Source organism: Chiloscyllium plagiosum, unplaced genomic scaffold, assembly GCF_037043375.1.
Source record: "Chiloscyllium plagiosum isolate Xiang-an unplaced genomic scaffold, Cpla_swu_hap1 HiC_scaffold_50, whole genome shotgun sequence".
NCBI lineage: Eukaryota > Metazoa > Chordata > Chondrichthyes > Orectolobiformes > Hemiscylliidae > Chiloscyllium > Chiloscyllium plagiosum.
In genome coordinates, this window is record NW_028270188.1 from 53,545,093 (window position 1) to 53,565,985 (window position 20,893).

General features: G+C 56.2%; 1 protein-coding gene across 1 annotated transcript in view; it reads right to left on the reverse strand.

The window, feature by feature from the left end:
- The window catches only part of LOC122546650 (Golgi phosphoprotein 3-like), a 39,424-nt gene extending 18,788 nt beyond the window's left edge, over positions 1 to 20,636 (reverse strand). The window contains exon 1 of the mRNA XM_087985017.1: positions 20,410 to 20,636. Within this exon, the coding sequence (XP_087841143.1) occupies positions 20,410 to 20,619 (210 nt within the window). The 5' untranslated portion in view covers positions 20,620 to 20,636. The remainder of the gene's footprint in view (positions 1 to 20,409) is intronic.
- Between the last annotated feature and the right edge of the window lie 257 nt (positions 20,637 to 20,893).

Genomic DNA, 20,893 nt, shown 5'->3' on the forward strand with positions numbered 1-20,893 from the left:
AGGGACAGACCGTCCCCACCAGTACTGTACCCCAGTGTTCTACAGGGACAGACCCGTCCCCACCAGTACTATACCCCAGTGTTATACAGGGACAGACCTGTCCCCAGCCAGTACTGTACCCCAGTGTTATACAGGGACAGACCCGTCCCCACCAGTACTGTACCCCAGTGTTATACAGGGACAGACCCGTCCCCACCAGTACTGTACCCCAGTGTTATACAGGGACAGACCCGTCCCCACCAGTTCTGTACCCCAGTGTTATACAGGGACAGACCTGTCCCCAGCCAGTACTGTACCCCAGTGTTATACAGGGACAGACTGTCCTCACCAGTTCTGTACCCCAGTGTTATACAGGGACAGAACCGTCCCCACCAGTTCTGTACCCCAGTGTTATACAGGGACAGAACCGTCCCCACCAGTACTGTACCCCAGTGTTGTACAGGGACAGACCCGTCCCCACCAGTACTGTACCCCAGTGTTATACAGTGACAGACTGTCCCCACCAGTACTGTACCCCAGTGTTATACAGGGACAGACCGTCCCCACCAGTACTGTACACCAGTGTTATACAGGGACAGACCCGACCCCACCAGTACTGTACCCCAGTGTTATACAGGGACAGACCCGACCCCACCAGTACTGTACACCAGTGTTATACAGGGACAGACCTGTCCCCACCAGTACTGTACACCAGTGTTATACAGGGACAGACCTGTCCCCACCAGTACTGTACACCAGTGTTATACAGGGACAGACCCGACCCCACCAGTACCGTACCCCTGTGTTATACAGGGACAGACCCGACTCCACCAGTACTGTACCCCAGTGTTATACAGGGACAGACCCGACCCCACCAGTACTGTACCCCAGTGTTACACAGGGACAGACCCGACCCCACCAGTACTGTACCCCAGTGTTACACAGGGACAGACCCGACCCCACCAGTACTGTACCCCAGTGTTATACAGGGACAGACCCGTCCCCACGAGTACTGTACCCCAGTTTTATACAGGGACAGACCCGTCCCCACCAGTACTGTACCCCAGTGTTGTACAGGGACAGACCCGTCCTCACCAGTACTGTACACCAGTGTTATACAGTGACAGACCTGTCCCCACCAGTACTGTACCCCAGTGTTATACAGGGACAGACCCGTCCCCACCAGTACTGTACCCCAGTGTTATACAGTGTCAGACCCGACCCCACCAGTACTGTACCCCAGTGTTATACAGGGACAGACCCGTCCCCACCAGTACTGTACCCCAGTGTTATACAGGGAGACCGTCCCCACCAGTACTGTACCCCAGTGTTATACAGGGACAGACCCGTCCCCACCAGTACTGTACCCCAGTGTTATACAGGGACAGACCCGTCCCCACCAGTACTCTACCCCAGTGTTATACAGGGACAGACCTGTCCCCACCAGTACTGTACCCCAGTGTTATACAGGGACAGACCCGTCCCCACCAGTACTGTACCCCAGTGTTATTCAGGGAGAGACCTGTCCCCACCAGTACTGTACGCCAGTGTTATACAGGGACAGACCTGTCCCCACCAGTACTGTACCCCAGTGTTATACAGTGTCAGACCCGTCCCCACCAGTACTGTACCCCAGTGTTATACAGTGACAGACCTGTCCCCACCAGTACTGTACCCCAGTGTTACACAGGGACAGACCCGTCCCCACCAGTACTGTACCCGAGTGTTATACAGTGACAGACCTGTCCCCACCAGTACTGTACCCCAGTGTTATACAGGGACAGACCCGTCCCCACCAGTACTGTACCCCAGTGTAATACAGGGACAGACCTGTCCCCACCAGTACTGTACCCCAGTGTTACACAGGGACAGACCCGTCCCCACCAGTACTGTACCCCAGTGTTACACAGGGACAGACCCGTCCCCACCAGTACTGTACCCCAGTGTTATACAGGGACAGACCCGTCCCCACCAGTACTGTACCCCAGTGTTATACAGGGACAGACCTGTCCCCACCAGTACTGTACCCCAGTGTTACACAGGGACAGACCTCCCCACCAGTACTGTACCCCAGTGTAATACAGGGACAGACCTGTCCCCACCAGTACTGTACCCCAGTGTTATACTGGGACAGACCCGTCCTCACCAGTACTGTACCCCGGTGTTACACCGGGACAGACCCGTCCCCACCAGTACTGTACCCCAGTGTTATACAGGGACAGACCCGTCCCCGCCAGTACTGTACTCCAGTGTTATACAGGGACAGACCCGTCCCCACCAGTTCTGTACCCCAGTGTTATACAGGGACAGACCTGTCCCCAGCCAGTACTGTACCCCAGTGTTATACAGGGACAGACCTGTCCCCAGCCAGTACTGTACCCCAGTGTTATACAGGGACAGACTGTCCTCACCAGTTCTGTACCCCAGTGTTATACAGGGACAGAACCGTCCCCACCAGTACTGTACCCCAGTGTTGTACAGGGACAGACCCGTCCCCACCAGTACTGTACCCCAGTGTTATACAGGGACAGACTGTCCCCACCAGTACTGTACCCCAGTGTTATACAGGGACAGACCGTCCCCACCAGTACTGTACCCCAGTGTTCTACAGGGACAGACCCGTCCCCACCAGTACTATACCCCAGTGTTATACAGGGACAGACCTGTCCCCAGCCAGTACTGTACCCCAGTGTTATACAGGGACAGACCCGTCCCCACCAGTACTGTACCCCAGTGTTATACAGGGACAGACCCGTCCCCACCAGTACTGTACCCCAGTGTTATACAGGGACAGACCCGTCCCCACCAGTTCTGTACCCCAGTGTTATACAGGGACAGACCTGTCCCCAGCCAGTACTGTACCCCAGTGTTATACAGGGACAGACTGTCCTCACCAGTTCTGTACCCCAGTGTTATACAGGGACAGAACCGTCCCCACCAGTTCTGTACCCCAGTGTTATACAGGGACAGAACCGTCCCCACCAGTACTGTACCCCAGTGTTGTACAGGGACAGACCCGTCCCCACCAGTACTGTACCCCAGTGTTATACAGTGACAGACTGTCCCCACCAGTACTGTACCCCAGTGTTATACAGTGACAGACTGTCCCCACCAGTACTGTATCCCAGTGTTATACAGGGACAGGCCCATCCCCACCAGTACTGTACCCCAGTGTTATACAGTGACAGACCCGTCCCCACCAGTACTGTACCCCAGTGTTATACAGGGACAGACCCATCCCCACCAGTACTGTACCCCAGTGTTATACAGGGACAGACCCGTCCCCACCAGTACTGTACCCCAGTGTTATACAGGGACAGACCCGTCCCCACCAATACTGTACCCCAGTGTTATACAGGGACAGACCCGTCCCCACCAGTACTGTACTCCAGTGTAATACAGGGACAGACCCGTCCCCACCAGTTCTGTACCCCAGTGTTATACAGTGACAGACCCATCCCCACCAGTACTCTACCCCAGTGTTATACAGGGACAGACCCGTCCCCGCCAGTACTGTACTCCAGTGTTATACAGGGACAGACCCGTCCCCACCAGTTCTGTACCCCAGTGTTATACAGGGACAGACCTGTCCCCAGCCAGTACTGTACCCCAGTGTTATACAGTGTCAGACCCGACCCCACCAGTACTGTACCCCAGTGTTATACAGGGACAGACCCGTCCCCACCAGTACTGTACCCCAGTGTTATACAGGGAGACCGTCCCCACCAGTACTGTACCCCAGTGTTATACAGGGACAGACCCGCCCCCACCAGTACTGTACCCCAGTGTTATACAGGGACAGACCCGTCCCCACCAGTACTCTACCCCAGTGTTATACAGGGACAGACCTGTCCCCACCAGTACTGTACCCCAGTGTTATACAGGGACAGACCCGTCCCCACCAGTACTGTACCCCAGTGTTATTCAGGGAGAGACCTGTCCCCACCAGTACTGTACGCCAGTGTTATACAGGGACAGACCTGTCCCCACCAGTACTGTACCCCAGTGTTATACAGTGTCAGACCCGTCCCCACCAGTACTGTACCCCAGTGTTATACAGTGACAGACCTGTCCCCACCAGTACTGTACCCCAGTGTTACACAGGGACAGACCCGTCCCCACCAGTACTGTACCCGAGTGTTATACAGTGACAGACCTGTCCCCACCAGTACTGTACCCCAGTGTTATACAGGGACAGACCCGTCCCCACCAGTACTGTACCCCAGTGTAATACAGGGACAGACCTGTCCCCACCAGTACTGTACCCCAGTGTTACACAGGGACAGACCCGTCCCCACCAGTACTGTACCCCAGTGTTACACAGGGACAGACCCGTCCCCACCAGTACTGTACCCCAGTGTTATACAGGGACAGACCCGTCCCCACCAGTACTGTTCCCCAGTGTTATACCGGGACAGACCTGTCCCCACCAGTACTGTACCCCAGTGTTACACAGGGACAGACCCGTCCCCACCAGTACTGTACCCCAGTGTTATACAGGGACAGACCTGTCCCCACCAGTACTGTACCCCAGTGTTACACAGGGACAGACCCGTCCCCACCAGTACTGTACCCCAGTGTTATACAGGGACAGACCTGTCCCCACCAGTACTGTACCCCGGTGTTACACCGGGACAGACCCGTCCCCACCAGTACTGTACCCCAGTGTTATACAGGGACAGACCCGTCCCCACCAGTACTCTACCCCAGTGTTATACAGGGACAGACCTTTCCCCACCAGTACTGTACCCCAGTGTTATACAGGGACAGACCCGTCCCCACCAGTACTGTACCCCAGTGTTATTCAGGGAGAGACCTGTCCCCACCAGTACTGTACGCCAGTGTTATACAGGGACAGACCTGGCCCCACCAGTACTGTACCCCAGTGTTATACAGGGACAGACCCGTCCCCACCAGTACTGTACCCCAGTGTAATACAGGGACAGACCTGTCCCCACCAGTACTGTACCCCAGTGTAATACAGGGACAGACCTGTCCCCACCAGTACTGTACCCCAGTGTTATACAGGGACAGACCTGTCCCCACCAGTACTGTACCCCAGTGTTATACAGGGACAGACCCATCCCCACCAGTACTGTACCCCAGTGTTATACAGGGACAGACCCGTCCCCACCAGTACTGTACCCCAGTGTTATACAGGGACAGACCCATCCCCACCAGTACTGTACCCCAGTGTTATACAGGGACAGACCCATCCCCACCAGTACTGTACCCCAGTGTTATACAGGGACAGACCTGTCCCCACCAGTACTGTACCCCAGTGTTATACAGTGACAGACCTGACCCAACAGTACTGTACCCCAGTGTTATACAGGGACAGACCCGTCCCCACCAGTACTGTACCCCAGTGTTATACAGCAAGAGGCCCGTCCCCTCCAGTACTGTACCCCAGTGTTGTACAGGGACAGACCCGTCCCGACCAGTACTGTACCCCAGTGTTATACACTGACAGACCAGTCCCCACCAGTACTGTACCCCAGTGTTATACAGGTACAGACCCATCCCCACCAATACTGTACCCCCGTGTTATACAGTGACAGACCCGTCCCCACCAGTACTGTACCCCAGTGTTATACAGGGAGAGACCCGTCCCCACCAGTACTGTACCCCAGTGTTATACAGGGACAGACCTGTCCCCACTAGTTCTGTAACCCAGTGTTATACAGGGACAGACCTGTCCCCACCAGTACTGTACCCCAGTGTTATACAGGGACAGACCCGTCCCCACCAATACTGTACCCCAGTGTTACACAGGGACAGACCCGACCCCACCAGTACTGTACACCAGTGTTATACAGGGACAGACCTGTCCCCACCAGTACTGTACACCAGTGTTATACAGGGACAGACCTGTCCCCACCGGTACTGTACACCAGTGTTATACAGGGACAGACCCGACCCCACCAGTACCGTACCCCTGTGTTATACAGGGACAGACCCGACCCCACCAGTACTGTACCCCAGTGTTATACAGGGACAGACCCGTCCCCGCCAGTACTGTACTCCAGTGTTATACAGGGACAGACCCGTCCCCACCAGTTCTGTACCCCAGTGTTATACAGGGACAGACCTGTCCCCAGCCAGTACTGTACCCCAGTGTTATACAGGGACAGACCTGTCCCCAGCCAGTACTGTACCCCAGTGTTATACAGGGACAGACTGTCCTCACCAGTTCTGTACCCCAGTGTTATACAGGGACAGAACCGTCCCCACCAGTACTGTACCCCAGTGTTGTACAGGGACAGACCCGTCCCCACCAGTACTGTACCCCAGTGTTATACAGGGACAGACTGTCCCCACCAGTACTGTACCCCAGTGTTATACAGGGACAGACCGTCCCCACCAGTACTGTACCCCAGTGTTCTACAGGGACAGACCCGTCCCCACCAGTACTATACCCCAGTGTTATACAGGGACAGACCTGTCCCCAGCCAGTACTGTACCCCAGTGTTATACAGGGACAGACCCGTCCCCACCAGTACTGTACCCCAGTGTTATACAGGGACAGACCCGTCCCCACCAGTACTGTACCCCAGTGTTATACAGGGACAGACCCGTCCCCACCAGTTCTGTACCCCAGTGTTATACAGGGACAGACCTGTCCCCAGCCAGTACTGTACCCCAGTGTTATACAGGGACAGACTGTCCTCACCAGTTCTGTACCCCAGTGTTATACAGGGACAGAACCGTCCCCACCAGTTCTGTACCCCAGTGTTATACAGGGACAGAACCGTCCCCACCAGTACTGTACCCCAGTGTTGTACAGGGACAGACCCGTCCCCACCAGTACTGTACCCCAGTGTTATACAGTGACAGACTGTCCCCACCAGTACTGTACCCCAGTGTTATACAGGGACAGACCGTCCCCACCAGTACTGTACACCAGTGTTATACAGGGACAGACCCGACCCCACCAGTACTGTACCCCAGTGTTATACAGGGACAGACCCGACCCCACCAGTACTGTACACCAGTGTTATACAGGGACAGACCTGTCCCCACCAGTACTGTACACCAGTGTTATACAGGGACAGACCTGTCCCCACCAGTACTGTACACCAGTGTTATACAGGGACAGACCCGACCCCACCAGTACCGTACCCCTGTGTTATACAGGGACAGACCCGACTCCACCAGTACTGTACCCCAGTGTTATACAGGGACAGACCCGACCCCACCAGTACTGTACCCCAGTGTTACACAGGGACAGACCCGACCCCACCAGTACTGTACCCCAGTGTTACACAGGGACAGACCCGACCCCACCAGTACTGTACCCCAGTGTTATACAGGGACAGACCCGTCCCCACGAGTACTGTACCCCAGTTTTATACAGGGACAGACCCGTCCCCACCAGTACTGTACCCCAGTGTTGTACAGGGACAGACCCGTCCTCACCAGTACTGTACACCAGTGTTATACAGTGACAGACCTGTCCCCACCAGTACTGTACCCCAGTGTTATACAGGGACAGACCCGTCCCCACCAGTACTGTACCCCAGTGTTATACAGTGTCAGACCCGACCCCACCAGTACTGTACCCCAGTGTTATACAGGGACAGACCCGTCCCCACCAGTACTGTACCCCAGTGTTATACAGGGAGACCGTCCCCACCAGTACTGTACCCCAGTGTTATACAGGGACAGACCCGTCCCCACCAGTACTGTACCCCAGTGTTATACAGGGACAGACCCGTCCCCACCAGTACTCTACCCCAGTGTTATACAGGGACAGACCTGTCCCCACCAGTACTGTACCCCAGTGTTATACAGGGACAGACCCGTCCCCACCAGTACTGTACCCCAGTGTTATTCAGGGAGAGACCTGTCCCCACCAGTACTGTACGCCAGTGTTATACAGGGACAGACCTGTCCCCACCAGTACTGTACCCCAGTGTTATACAGTGTCAGACCCGTCCCCACCAGTACTGTACCCCAGTGTTATACAGTGACAGACCTGTCCCCACCAGTACTGTACCCCAGTGTTACACAGGGACAGACCCGTCCCCACCAGTACTGTACCCGAGTGTTATACAGTGACAGACCTGTCCCCACCAGTACTGTACCCCAGTGTTATACAGGGACAGACCCGTCCCCACCAGTACTGTACCCCAGTGTAATACAGGGACAGACCTGTCCCCACCAGTACTGTACCCCAGTGTTACACAGGGACAGACCCGTCCCCACCAGTACTGTACCCCAGTGTTACACAGGGACAGACCCGTCCCCACCAGTACTGTACCCCAGTGTTATACAGGGACAGACCCGTCCCCACCAGTACTGTACCCCAGTGTTATACAGGGACAGACCTGTCCCCACCAGTACTGTACCCCAGTGTTACACAGGGACAGACCTCCCCACCAGTACTGTACCCCAGTGTAATACAGGGACAGACCTGTCCCCACCAGTACTGTACCCCAGTGTTATACTGGGACAGACCCGTCCTCACCAGTACTGTACCCCGGTGTTACACCGGGACAGACCCGTCCCCACCAGTACTGTACCCCAGTGTTATACAGGGACAGACCCGTCCCCGCCAGTACTGTACTCCAGTGTTATACAGGGACAGACCCGTCCCCACCAGTTCTGTACCCCAGTGTTATACAGGGACAGACCTGTCCCCAGCCAGTACTGTACCCCAGTGTTATACAGGGACAGACCTGTCCCCAGCCAGTACTGTACCCCAGTGTTATACAGGGACAGACTGTCCTCACCAGTTCTGTACCCCAGTGTTATACAGGGACAGAACCGTCCCCACCAGTACTGTACCCCAGTGTTGTACAGGGACAGACCCGTCCCCACCAGTACTGTACCCCAGTGTTATACAGGGACAGACTGTCCCCACCAGTACTGTACCCCAGTGTTATACAGGGACAGACCCGTCCCCACCAGTACTGTACCCCAGTGTTATACAGTGACAGACCCGTCCCCACCAGTACTGTACCCCAGTGTTATACAGGGACAGACCCGTCCCCACCAGTACTGTACCCCAGTGTTATACAGGGACAGACCTGTCCCCAGCCAGTACTGTACCCCAGTGTTATACAGGGACAGACCCGTCCCCACCAGTACTGTACCCCAGTGTTATACAGGGACAGACCCGTCCCCACCAGTACTGTACCCCAGTGTTATACAGGGACAGACCCGTCCCCACCAGTTCTGTACCCCAGTGTTATACAGGGACAGACCTGTCCCCAGCCAGTACTGTACCCCAGTGTTATACAGGGACAGACCCGTCCCCACCAGTACTGTACCCCAGTGTTATACAGGGACAGACCCGTCCCCACCAGTTCTGTACCCCAGTGTTATACAGGGACAGACCCGTCCCCACCAGTACTGTACCCCAGTGTTATACAGGGACAGACCCGTCCCCACCAGTACTGTACCCCAGTGTTATACAGGGACAGACCCGTCCCCACCAGTTCTGTACCCCAGTGTTATACAGGGACAGACCTGTCCCCAGCCAGTACTGTACCCCAGTGTTATACAGGGACAGACTGTCCTCACCAGTTCTGTACCCCAGTGTTATACAGGGACAGAACCGTCCCCACCAGTTCTGTACCCCAGTGTTATACAGGGACAGAACCGTCCCCACCAGTACTGTACCCCAGTGTTGTACAGGGACAGACCCGTCCCCACCAGTACTGTACCCCAGTGTTATACAGTGACAGACTGTCCCCACCAGTACTGTACCCCAGTGTTATACAGTGACAGACTGTCCCCACCAGTACTGTATCCCAGTGTTATACAGGGACAGGCCCATCCCCACCAGTACTGTACCCCAGTGTTATACAGTGACAGACCCGTCCCCACCAGTACTGTACCCCAGTGTTATACAGGGACAGACCCATCCCCACCAGTACTGTACCCCAGTGTTATACAGGGACAGACCCGTCCCCACCAGTACTGTACCCCAGTGTTATACAGGGACAGACCCGTCCCCACCAATACTGTACCCCAGTGTTATACAGGGACAGACCCGTCCCCACCAGTACTGTACTCCAGTGTAATACAGGGACAGACCCGTCCCCACCAGTTCTGTACCCCAGTGTTATACAGTGACAGACCCATCCCCACCAGTACTCTACCCCAGTGTTATACAGGGACAGACCCGTCCCCGCCAGTACTGTACTCCAGTGTTATACAGGGACAGACCCGTCCCCACCAGTTCTGTACCCCAGTGTTATACAGGGACAGACCTGTCCCCAGCCAGTACTGTACCCCAGTGTTATACAGTGTCAGACCCGACCCCACCAGTACTGTACCCCAGTGTTATACAGGGACAGACCCGTCCCCACCAGTACTGTACCCCAGTGTTATACAGGGAGACCGTCCCCACCAGTACTGTACCCCAGTGTTATACAGGGACAGACCCGCCCCCACCAGTACTGTACCCCAGTGTTATACAGGGACAGACCCGTCCCCACCAGTACTCTACCCCAGTGTTATACAGGGACAGACCTGTCCCCACCAGTACTGTACCCCAGTGTTATACAGGGACAGACCCGTCCCCACCAGTACTGTACCCCAGTGTTATTCAGGGAGAGACCTGTCCCCACCAGTACTGTACGCCAGTGTTATACAGGGACAGACCTGTCCCCACCAGTACTGTACCCCAGTGTTATACAGTGTCAGACCCGTCCCCACCAGTACTGTACCCCAGTGTTATACAGTGACAGACCTGTCCCCACCAGTACTGTACCCCAGTGTTACACAGGGACAGACCCGTCCCCACCAGTACTGTACCCGAGTGTTATACAGTGACAGACCTGTCCCCACCAGTACTGTACCCCAGTGTTATACAGGGACAGACCCGTCCCCACCAGTACTGTACCCCAGTGTAATACAGGGACAGACCTGTCCCCACCAGTACTGTACCCCAGTGTTACACAGGGACAGACCCGTCCCCACCAGTACTGTACCCCAGTGTTACACAGGGACAGACCCGTCCCCACCAGTACTGTACCCCAGTGTTATACAGGGACAGACCCGTCCCCACCAGTACTGTTCCCCAGTGTTATACCGGGACAGACCTGTCCCCACCAGTACTGTACCCCAGTGTTACACAGGGACAGACCCGTCCCCACCAGTACTGTACCCCAGTGTTATACAGGGACAGACCTGTCCCCACCAGTACTGTACCCCAGTGTTACACAGGGACAGACCCGTCCCCACCAGTACTGTACCCCAGTGTTATACAGGGACAGACCTGTCCCCACCAGTACTGTACCCCAGTGTTACACAGGGACAGACCTCCCCACCAGTACTGTACCCCAGTGTAATACAGGGACAGACCTGTCCCCACCAGTACTGTACCCCAGTGTTATACTGGGACAGACCCGTCCTCACCAGTACTGTACCCCGGTGTTACACCGGGACAGACCCGTCCCCACCAGTACTGTACCCCAGTGTTATACAGGGACAGACCCGTCCCCACCAGTACTCTACCCCAGTGTTATACAGGGACAGACCTTTCCCCACCAGTACTGTACCCCAGTGTTATACAGGGACAGACCCGTCCCCACCAGTACTGTACCCCAGTGTTATTCAGGGAGAGACCTGTCCCCACCAGTACTGTACGCCAGTGTTATACAGGGACAGACCTGGCCCCACCAGTACTGTACCCCAGTGTTATACAGGGACAGACCCGTCCCCACCAGTACTGTACCCCAGTGTAATACAGGGACAGACCTGTCCCCACCAGTACTGTACCCCAGTGTAATACAGGGACAGACCTGTCCCCACCAGTACTGTACCCCAGTGTTATACAGGGACAGACCTGTCCCCACCAGTACTGTACCCCAGTGTTATACAGGGACAGACCCATCCCCACCAGTACTGTACCCCAGTGTTATACAGGGACAGACCCGTCCCCACCAGTACTGTACCCCAGTGTTATACAGGGACAGACCCATCCCCACCAGTACTGTACCCCAGTGTTATACAGGGACAGACCCATCCCCACCAGTACTGTACCCCAGTGTTATACAGGGACAGACCTGTCCCCACCAGTACTGTACCCCAGTGTTATACAGTGACAGACCTGACCCAACAGTACTGTACCCCAGTGTTATACAGGGACAGACCCGTCCCCACCAGTACTGTACCCCAGTGTTATACAGCAAGAGGCCCGTCCCCTCCAGTACTGTACCCCAGTGTTGTACAGGGACAGACCCGTCCCGACCAGTACTGTACCCCAGTGTTATACACTGACAGACCAGTCCCCACCAGTACTGTACCCCAGTGTTATACAGGTACAGACCCATCCCCACCAATACTGTACCCCCGTGTTATACAGTGACAGACCCGTCCCCACCAGTACTGTACCCCAGTGTTATACAGGGAGAGACCCGTCCCCACCAGTACTGTACCCCAGTGTTATACAGGGACAGACCTGTCCCCACTAGTTCTGTAACCCAGTGTTATACAGGGACAGACCTGTCCCCACCAGTACTGTACCCCAGTGTTATACAGGGACAGACCCGTCCCCACCAATACTGTACCCCAGTGTTACACAGGGACAGACCCGACCCCACCAGTACTGTACACCAGTGTTATACAGGGACAGACCTGTCCCCACCAGTACTGTACACCAGTGTTATACAGGGACAGACCTGTCCCCACCGGTACTGTACACCAGTGTTATACAGGGACAGACCCGACCCCACCAGTACCGTTCCCCTGTGTTATACAGGGACAGACCCGACCCCACCAGTACTGTACCCCAGTGTTATACAGGGACAGACCCGACCCCACCAGTACTGTACCCCAGTGTTATACAGGGACAGACCCGTCCCCACCAGTACTGTACACCAGTGTTATACAGGGACAGACCTGTCCCCACCAGTACTGTACACCAGTGTTATACAGGGACAGACCTGTCCCCACCAGTACTGTACACCAGTGTTATACAGGGACAGACCCGACCCCACCAGTACCGTACCCCTGTGTTATACAGGGACAGACCCGACCCCACCAGTACTGTACCCCAGTGTTATACAGGGACAGACCCGACGCCACCAGTACTGTACCCCAGTGTTATACAGGGACAGACCCGTCCCCACCAGTACTGTACCCCAGTGTTATACAGGGACAGACCCATCCCCACCAGTACTGTACCCCAGTGTTATACAGGGACAGACCTGTCCCCACCAGTACTGTACACCAGTGTTATACAGGGACAGACCCGACCCCACCAGTACCGTACCCCTGTGTTATACAGGGACAGACCCGACCCCACCAGTACTGTACCCCAGTGTTATACAGGGACAGACCCGACCCCACCAGTACTGTACCCCAGTGTTATACAGGGACAGACCCGACCCCACCAGTACTGTACCCCAGTGTTATACAGGGACAGACCCGACCCCACCAGTACTGTACACCAGTGTTATACAGGGACAGACCTGTCCCCACCAGTACTGTACACCAGTGTTATACAGGGACAGACCTGTCCCCACCAGTACTGTACACCAGTGTTATACAGGGACAGACCCGACCCCACCAGTACCGTACCCCTGTGTTATACAGGGACAGACCCGACTCCACCAGTACTGTACCCCAGTGTTATACAGGGACAGACCCGACCCCACCAGTACTGTACCCCAGTGTTACACAGGGACAGACCCGACCCCACCAGTACTGTACCCCAGTGTTACACAGGGACAGACCCGACCCCACCAGTACTGTACCCCAGTGTTATACAGGGACAGACCCGTCCCCACGAGTACTGTACCCCAGTTTTATACAGGGACAGACCCGTCCCCACCAGTACTGTACCCCAGTGTTGTACAGGGACAGACCCGTCCTCACCAGTACTGTACACCAGTGTTATACAGTGACAGACCTGTCCCCACCAGTACTGTACCCCAGTGTTATACAGGGACAGACCCGTCCCCACCAGTACTGTACCCCAGTGTTATACAGTGTCAGACCCGACCCCACCAGTACTGTACCCCAGTGTTATACAGGGACAGACCCGTCCCCACCAGTACTGTACCCCAGTGTTATACAGGGAGACCGTCCCCACCAGTACTGTACCCCAGTGTTATACAGGGACAGACCCGTCCCCACCAGTACTGTACCCCAGTGTTATACAGGGACAGACCCGTCCCCACCAGTACTCTACCCCAGTGTTATACAGGGACAGACCTGTCCCCACCAGTACTGTACCCCAGTGTTATACAGGGACAGACCCGTCCCCACCAGTACTGTACCCCAGTGTTATTCAGGGAGAGACCTGTCCCCACCAGTACTGTACGCCAGTGTTATACAGGGACAGACCTGTCCCCACCAGTACTGTACCCCAGTGTTATACAGTGTCAGACCCGTCCCCACCAGTACTGTACCCCAGTGTTATACAGTGACAGACCTGTCCCCACCAGTACTGTACCCCAGTGTTACACAGGGACAGACCCGTCCCCACCAGTACTGTACCCGAGTGTTATACAGTGACAGACCTGTCCCCACCAGTACTGTACCCCAGTGTTATACAGGGACAGACCCGTCCCCACCAGTACTGTACCCCAGTGTAATACAGGGACAGACCTGTCCCCACCAGTACTGTACCCCAGTGTTACACAGGGACAGACCCGTCCCCACCAGTACTGTACCCCAGTGTTACACAGGGACAGACCCGTCCCCACCAGTACTGTACCCCAGTGTTATACAGGGACAGACCCGTCCCCACCAGTACTGTACCCCAGTGTTATACAGGGACAGACCTGTCCCCACCAGTACTGTACCCCAGTGTTACACAGGGACAGACCTCCCCACCAGTACTGTACCCCAGTGTAATACAGGGACAGACCTGTCCCCACCAGTACTGTACCCCAGTGTTATACTGGGACAGACCCGTCCTCACCAGTACTGTACCCCGGTGTTACACCGGGACAGACCCGTCCCCACCAGTACTGTACCCCAGTGTTATACAGGGACAGACCCGTCCCCACCAGTACTCTACCCCAGTGTTATACAGGGACAGACCTTTCCCCACCAGTACTGTACCCCAGTGTTATACAGGGACAGACCCGTCCCCACCAGTACTGTACCCCAGTGTTATTCAGGGAGAGACCTGTCCCCACCAGTACTGTACGCCAGTGTTATACAGGGACAGACCTGGCCCCACCAGTACTGTACCCCAGTGTTATACAGGGACAGACCCGTCCCCACCAGTACTGTACCCCAGTGTAATACAGGGACAGACCTGTCCCCACCAGTACTGTACCCCAGTGTAATACAGGGACAGACCTGTCCCCACCAGTACTGTACCCCAGTGTTATACAGGGACAGACCTGTCCCCACCAGTACTGTACCCCAGTGTTATACAGTGACAGACCTGTCCCCACCAGTACTGTACCCCAGTGTTACACAGGGACAGACCTGTCCCCACCAGTACTGTACCCCAGTGTTATACAGGGACAGACCCGTCCCCACCAGTACTGTACCCCAGTGTTATACAGGGACAGACCCGTCCCCACCAGTACTGTACCCCAGTGTTATACAGGGACAGACCCGTCCCCACCAGTACTGTACCCGAGTGTTATACAGTGACAGACCTGTCCCCACCAGTACTGTACCCCAGTGTTATACAGGGACAGACCCGTCCCCACCAGTACTGTACCCCAGTGTAATACAGGGACAGACCTGTCCCCACCAGTACTGTACCCCAGTGTTACACAGGGACAGACCCGTCCCCACCAGTACTGTACCCCAGTGTTACACAGGGACAGACCCGTCCCCACCAGTACTGTACCCCAGTGTTATACAGGGACAGACCCGTCCCCACCAGTACTGTTCCCCAGTGTTATACCGGGACAGACCTGTCCCCACCAGTACTGTACCCCAGTGTTACACAGGGACAGACCCGTCCCCACCAGTACTGTACCCCAGTGTTATACAGGGACAGACCTGTCCCCACCAGTACTGTACCCCAGTGTTACACAGGGACAGACCCGTCCCCACCAGTACTGTACCCCAGTGTTATACAGGGACAGACCTGTCCCCACCAGTACTGTACCCCAGTGTTACACAGGGACAGACCTCCCCACCAGTACTGTACCCCAGTGTAATACAGGGACAGACCTGTCCCCACCAGTACTGTACCCCAGTGTTATACAGGGACAGACCCGTCCTCACCAGTACTGTACCCCGGTGTTACACCGGGACAGACCCGTCCCCACCAGTACTGTACCCCAGTGTTATACAGGGACAGACCCGTCCCCACCAGTACTCTACCCCAGTGTTATACAGGGACAGGCCCGTCCCCACCAGTACTGTACCCCAGTGTTATACAGGGACAGACCCGTCCCCACCAGTACTGTACCCCAGTGTTATTCAGGGAGAGACCTGTCCCCACCAGTACTGTACGCCAGTGTTATACAGGGACAGACCCGTCCCCACCAGTACTGTACCCCAGTGTAATACAGGGACAGACCTGTCCCCACCAGTACTGTACCCCAGTGTAATACAGGGACAGACCTGTCCCCACCAGTACTGTACCCCAGTGTTATACAGGGACAGACCTGTCCCCACCAGTACTGTACCCCAGTGTTATACAGTGACAGACCTGTCCCCACCAGTACTGTACCCCAGTGTTACACAGGGACAGACCTGTCCCCACCAGTACTGTACCCCAGTGTTATACAGGGACAGACCCGTCCCCACCAGTACTGTACCCCAGTGTTATACAGGGACAGACCCGTCCCCACCAGTACTGTACCCCAGTGTTATACAGGGACAGACCCCTATCCAACAGTACTGTACCCCAGTGTTATACAGGGACAGACCCGTCCCCACCAGTACTGTACCCCGGTGTTATACAGTGTCAGACCCGTCCCCACCAGTTCTGTACCCCAGTGTTATACAGGGACAGACCCGTCCCCACCAGTACTGTACCCCAGTGTTATACAGGGACAGACCCGTCCCCACCAGTACTGTACCCCGGTGTTATACAGGGACAGACCTGTCCCCACCAGTACTGTACCCCAGTGTTATACAGCGACAGACCCGTCCCCACCAGTACTGTACCCCAGTGTTAGACAGGGACAGACCCGTCCCCACCAGTACTGTACCCCAGTGTTAGACAGGGACAGACCCGTCCCCACCAGTACTGTACCCCAGTGTTATACAGGGACAGACCCGTCCCCACCAGTACTGTACCCCAGTGTTAGACAGGGACAGACCGTCCCCTCCAGTACTGTACCCCAGTGTTATACAGGGACAGACCCGTCCCCACCAGTACTGTACCCCGGTGTTATACAGGGACAGACCCGTCCCCACCAGTACTCTACCCCAGTGTTATACAGAGACAGACCCGTCCCCACCAGTACTGTACCCCAGTGTTATACAGGGACAGACCCATCCCCACCAGTACTGTACCCCAGTGTTATACAGGGACAGACCCATCCCCACCAGTACTGTACCCCAGTGTTATACAGGGACAGACCCGTCCCCACCAGTACTGTACCCCAGTGTTATACAGTGTCAGATCCCTCTCCAACAGTACTGTACCCCAGTGTTATACAGTGACAGACCCCTCTCCACCAGTACTGTACCCCAGTGTTATACAGGGACAGACCCGTCCCCACCAGTACTGTACCCCAGTGTTATACAGGGACAGACCTGTCCCCACCAGTACTGTACCCCGGTGTTATACAGTGTCAGACCCCTCTCCAACAGTAGTATAGTCTGATTCCTGCTACCAACTCTGTAAACTGTCTGAAAAGCTGAAATGGATTTTAATTTTTAAAACGAAACCCATTAGAAAAGGTGACTAGTTATTTTTTGTCTTAAATGTCCTTAACATTGAACACTCGTGCTGAAACACTCCTTTCTGGGCGCTGCGCCTAGTAACCTTGGGTTGGGCCAACACACAATAACCTGCCATTAAACAGGAGGATAAGGCTCCACTGGGTGTACTGGCATGTATTTATCTAGCCACCCGTGTCAGAGAGAACAGAGACACACGCCAGCAGGGAAAAATGCAGGAAAGAGTCTCATTCACAGGAGTATTCGCCAATCATAGAGTCATATAGCACAGAAACAGACCCTTCGGTCCAACTCATCCATGCTAACCAGATATCCTGAATTAATGTCATCCCATTTGCCAGCACTTGGCCCATCTCCCTCCAAGCCCTTCCTATTCATGTCCCCATTCAGATGCCTTTTAAATGCTGTCATTGTACCAGCCTCCACCACTCCCTCTGGCAGCTCATTCCACACACGCACCATCCTCTGGGGGAAAACGTTGCCCCTCAGGTCCCTTTCCCCTCTCACCCTAACCCTCTAGTTCTGGACTCCCCCATCCCAGGGAAACGACGTTGGCTATTTACCCTATCCATGCCCCCTCATGGTTTTATAAACCTCTATAAGGTCACCCCTCAGCCTCCGACGTTCCAGGGAAAACAGCCCCAGCCCTGTTCAGCCTCTCCCTGTGGCCCAAACCAACAACATCCTTGTCAATCTGCCCTCCCTTCGGGGATCCACAGACCACCTCCCCCACAGTGGCGATGGGTGGCGATCCACTGATGCTGCCAGTGACCCAGGGATCCACTGACAATGTCGCAGTGACGTGGGAATCCACCACTACGCCTTGGTGACCTGGGGATCTACTGACATCATCTCGGTCACCTGTGAATCGACTGATGCCACCACGGTGAACTGGGGATCCACTGACACTCCCACGGTGAACTGGGGATCCACTGATGGCGCCATGGTGATCCGTGAATCCACTGACTACGCCATAGCGAACTGGTGATCCACTGACTATGCCACAGAGACCTGGGGATCCAGTGGCACCACCACTGTGAACTGGGGATCCACTGACGACTTCACAGTGACTTGGTGATCCACTGACAATGTCAGCGTGAACTGGGGATCCACCGACATTGTCAGAGCGAACTGGGGATCTACTGGCAATATCAGAGTGAACTGGGGATCCACCGACATTGTCAGAGTGAGCAAGGGATCCGCTGGCAACGTCAGATTGAACTGAGGATCCACTGGCAACATCAGAGTGAACTAGGGATCCACTGGCAACATCAGATTGAACTGGGGATCCACTGACTACTTCACAGTGAACTGGGGATCCACCGACATTGTCAGAGTGAGCAAGGGACTCGCTGTCAACGTCAGATTGAACTGAGGATCCACTGGCAACATCAGAGTGAACTAGGGATCTACTGGCAACATCAGAGTGAACTAGGGATCCACTGACTACGTCACAGTGAACTGGGGATCCACTGGCAATGTCAGAGTGAGCTGGGGATCCACCGACATTGTCAGAGTGAACTAGGGATCCACTGGCAACATCAGATTGAACTGGGGATCCATCAGCTACTTCACAGTGAACTAGGGATCCACTGGCAATATCAGAGTGAACTGGGGATCCACCGACCCCCTCACCTTCCCTAAGGCGGAAAGTGATCTATAGCTCCCCCGGGGGTGTGTGTGTGTAGGGGAGTGTGGGGGAGGTGAATGGGGGGTGTGGTTGGGGGGTGGGGGAGGGTGTGTGGGGAGGTGTGTCTGTGTGTGTGTAGGGCGGTGTGGGGGAGGTGAATGGGGTGTGTGTGTGGGGGTGTGGTTGGGGGGTGGGGGAGGGTGTGTGTGTGTGTGTTGGGGGGGTGTATGTGGGGGAGGTGTATGGGGGGTGGGGGAGGGTGTTTGGGGGGTGGGCAAAGGAGTGTGGGGGGTGGGGGTGGGTGTGTGGGGAGGTGTGAGTGTGTGTGGGGGAGGGTGTGTGGGGGAGGGTGTGTGGGGGAGGGTGTGTGGGGCAGGGTGTGTGGGGCAGGGTGTGTGGGGCAGGGTGTGTGGGGCAGGGTGTGTGGGGCAGGGTGTGTGGGGCAGGGTGTGTGGGGCAGGGTGTGTGTGTTTGGGGGTGTATATGGGGGAGGAGTGTGGGGGGTGGGGGTGGGTGTGTGGGGAGGTGTGAGTGTGTTTGGGGGGTGTATGTGGGGGAGGGTGTGTGTGTTTGGGGGTGTATATGGGGGAGGTGTGTGGGGGGTAGGGGAGGGTGTGTGGGGTGTATGTGGGGGGGGGTGTGTGGGTGGGGAGGTGTTTGGGGGGGTGGTGTGTGTTTGGGGGTATTTGTGGGGGGGGGGTGTGTTGGGGGGGTGGGGGAGGTGTTTGTGGGGGGGGGTGTGTGGGTGTGTGTTGGGGGGGGTGGGGAGGTGTTTGTGGGGGGGGGGAGGGTGTGTGTGGGGGGGGGTGTGTTGGGGGGGGGTGGGGGAGGTGTTTGTGGGGGGGGTGTGGGAGGGTGTGTGGGGGTGTGTTGGGGGGGTGGGGAGGTGTTTGTGGGGGGGGGTGTGTGTGTTGGGGGGGTGGGGGAGGTGTATGTGGGGGGGGGGGGGGGGAGGTGTTTGTGGGGGGGGGGGGGGAGAGGTGTTTGTGGGGGGGGGGGGTGTTGCTGACCTCTCGATCCTTGATCCCCAGCAGCAGCACCTCCTCCATCAGGGTCAGCCTCAGCTCCTTGGCGTCTCCGTCTCCGTCACCCTCCGGCTCCCGCTCCCGGTCACCCTCCGGCTCCGGGCCGCCCCGCTCGGGAGACCCCCCCAGGCCCCCGGACTCATCCCGGCCCCGGGCCCCCTCGGGCCTGCGGACCCTGTGGGTCAGGAGCGACATCGGACTCTCCTCACTCGCTCCCGGATGCGGCCGCTCAGCCCCTCCCCCTCCTGCAAACCCCCCCCCCTTCCCCCGCCAATCAGCTCCGGGCACAGCATACAGGACACCGCCCACCCCACGGACAATTGACGGGTCGGGTCGCCAATCGGATGCAGGGACCTCGACGCGAATCCGACAGACGGAAGCGGCTGACCAATCAGATGCGTCGGGGCCCGTGACTCTCCCAGACGCCTGCAACGCTCATTGCCGGGCAAAGTAGCCAATCGCATGCAGC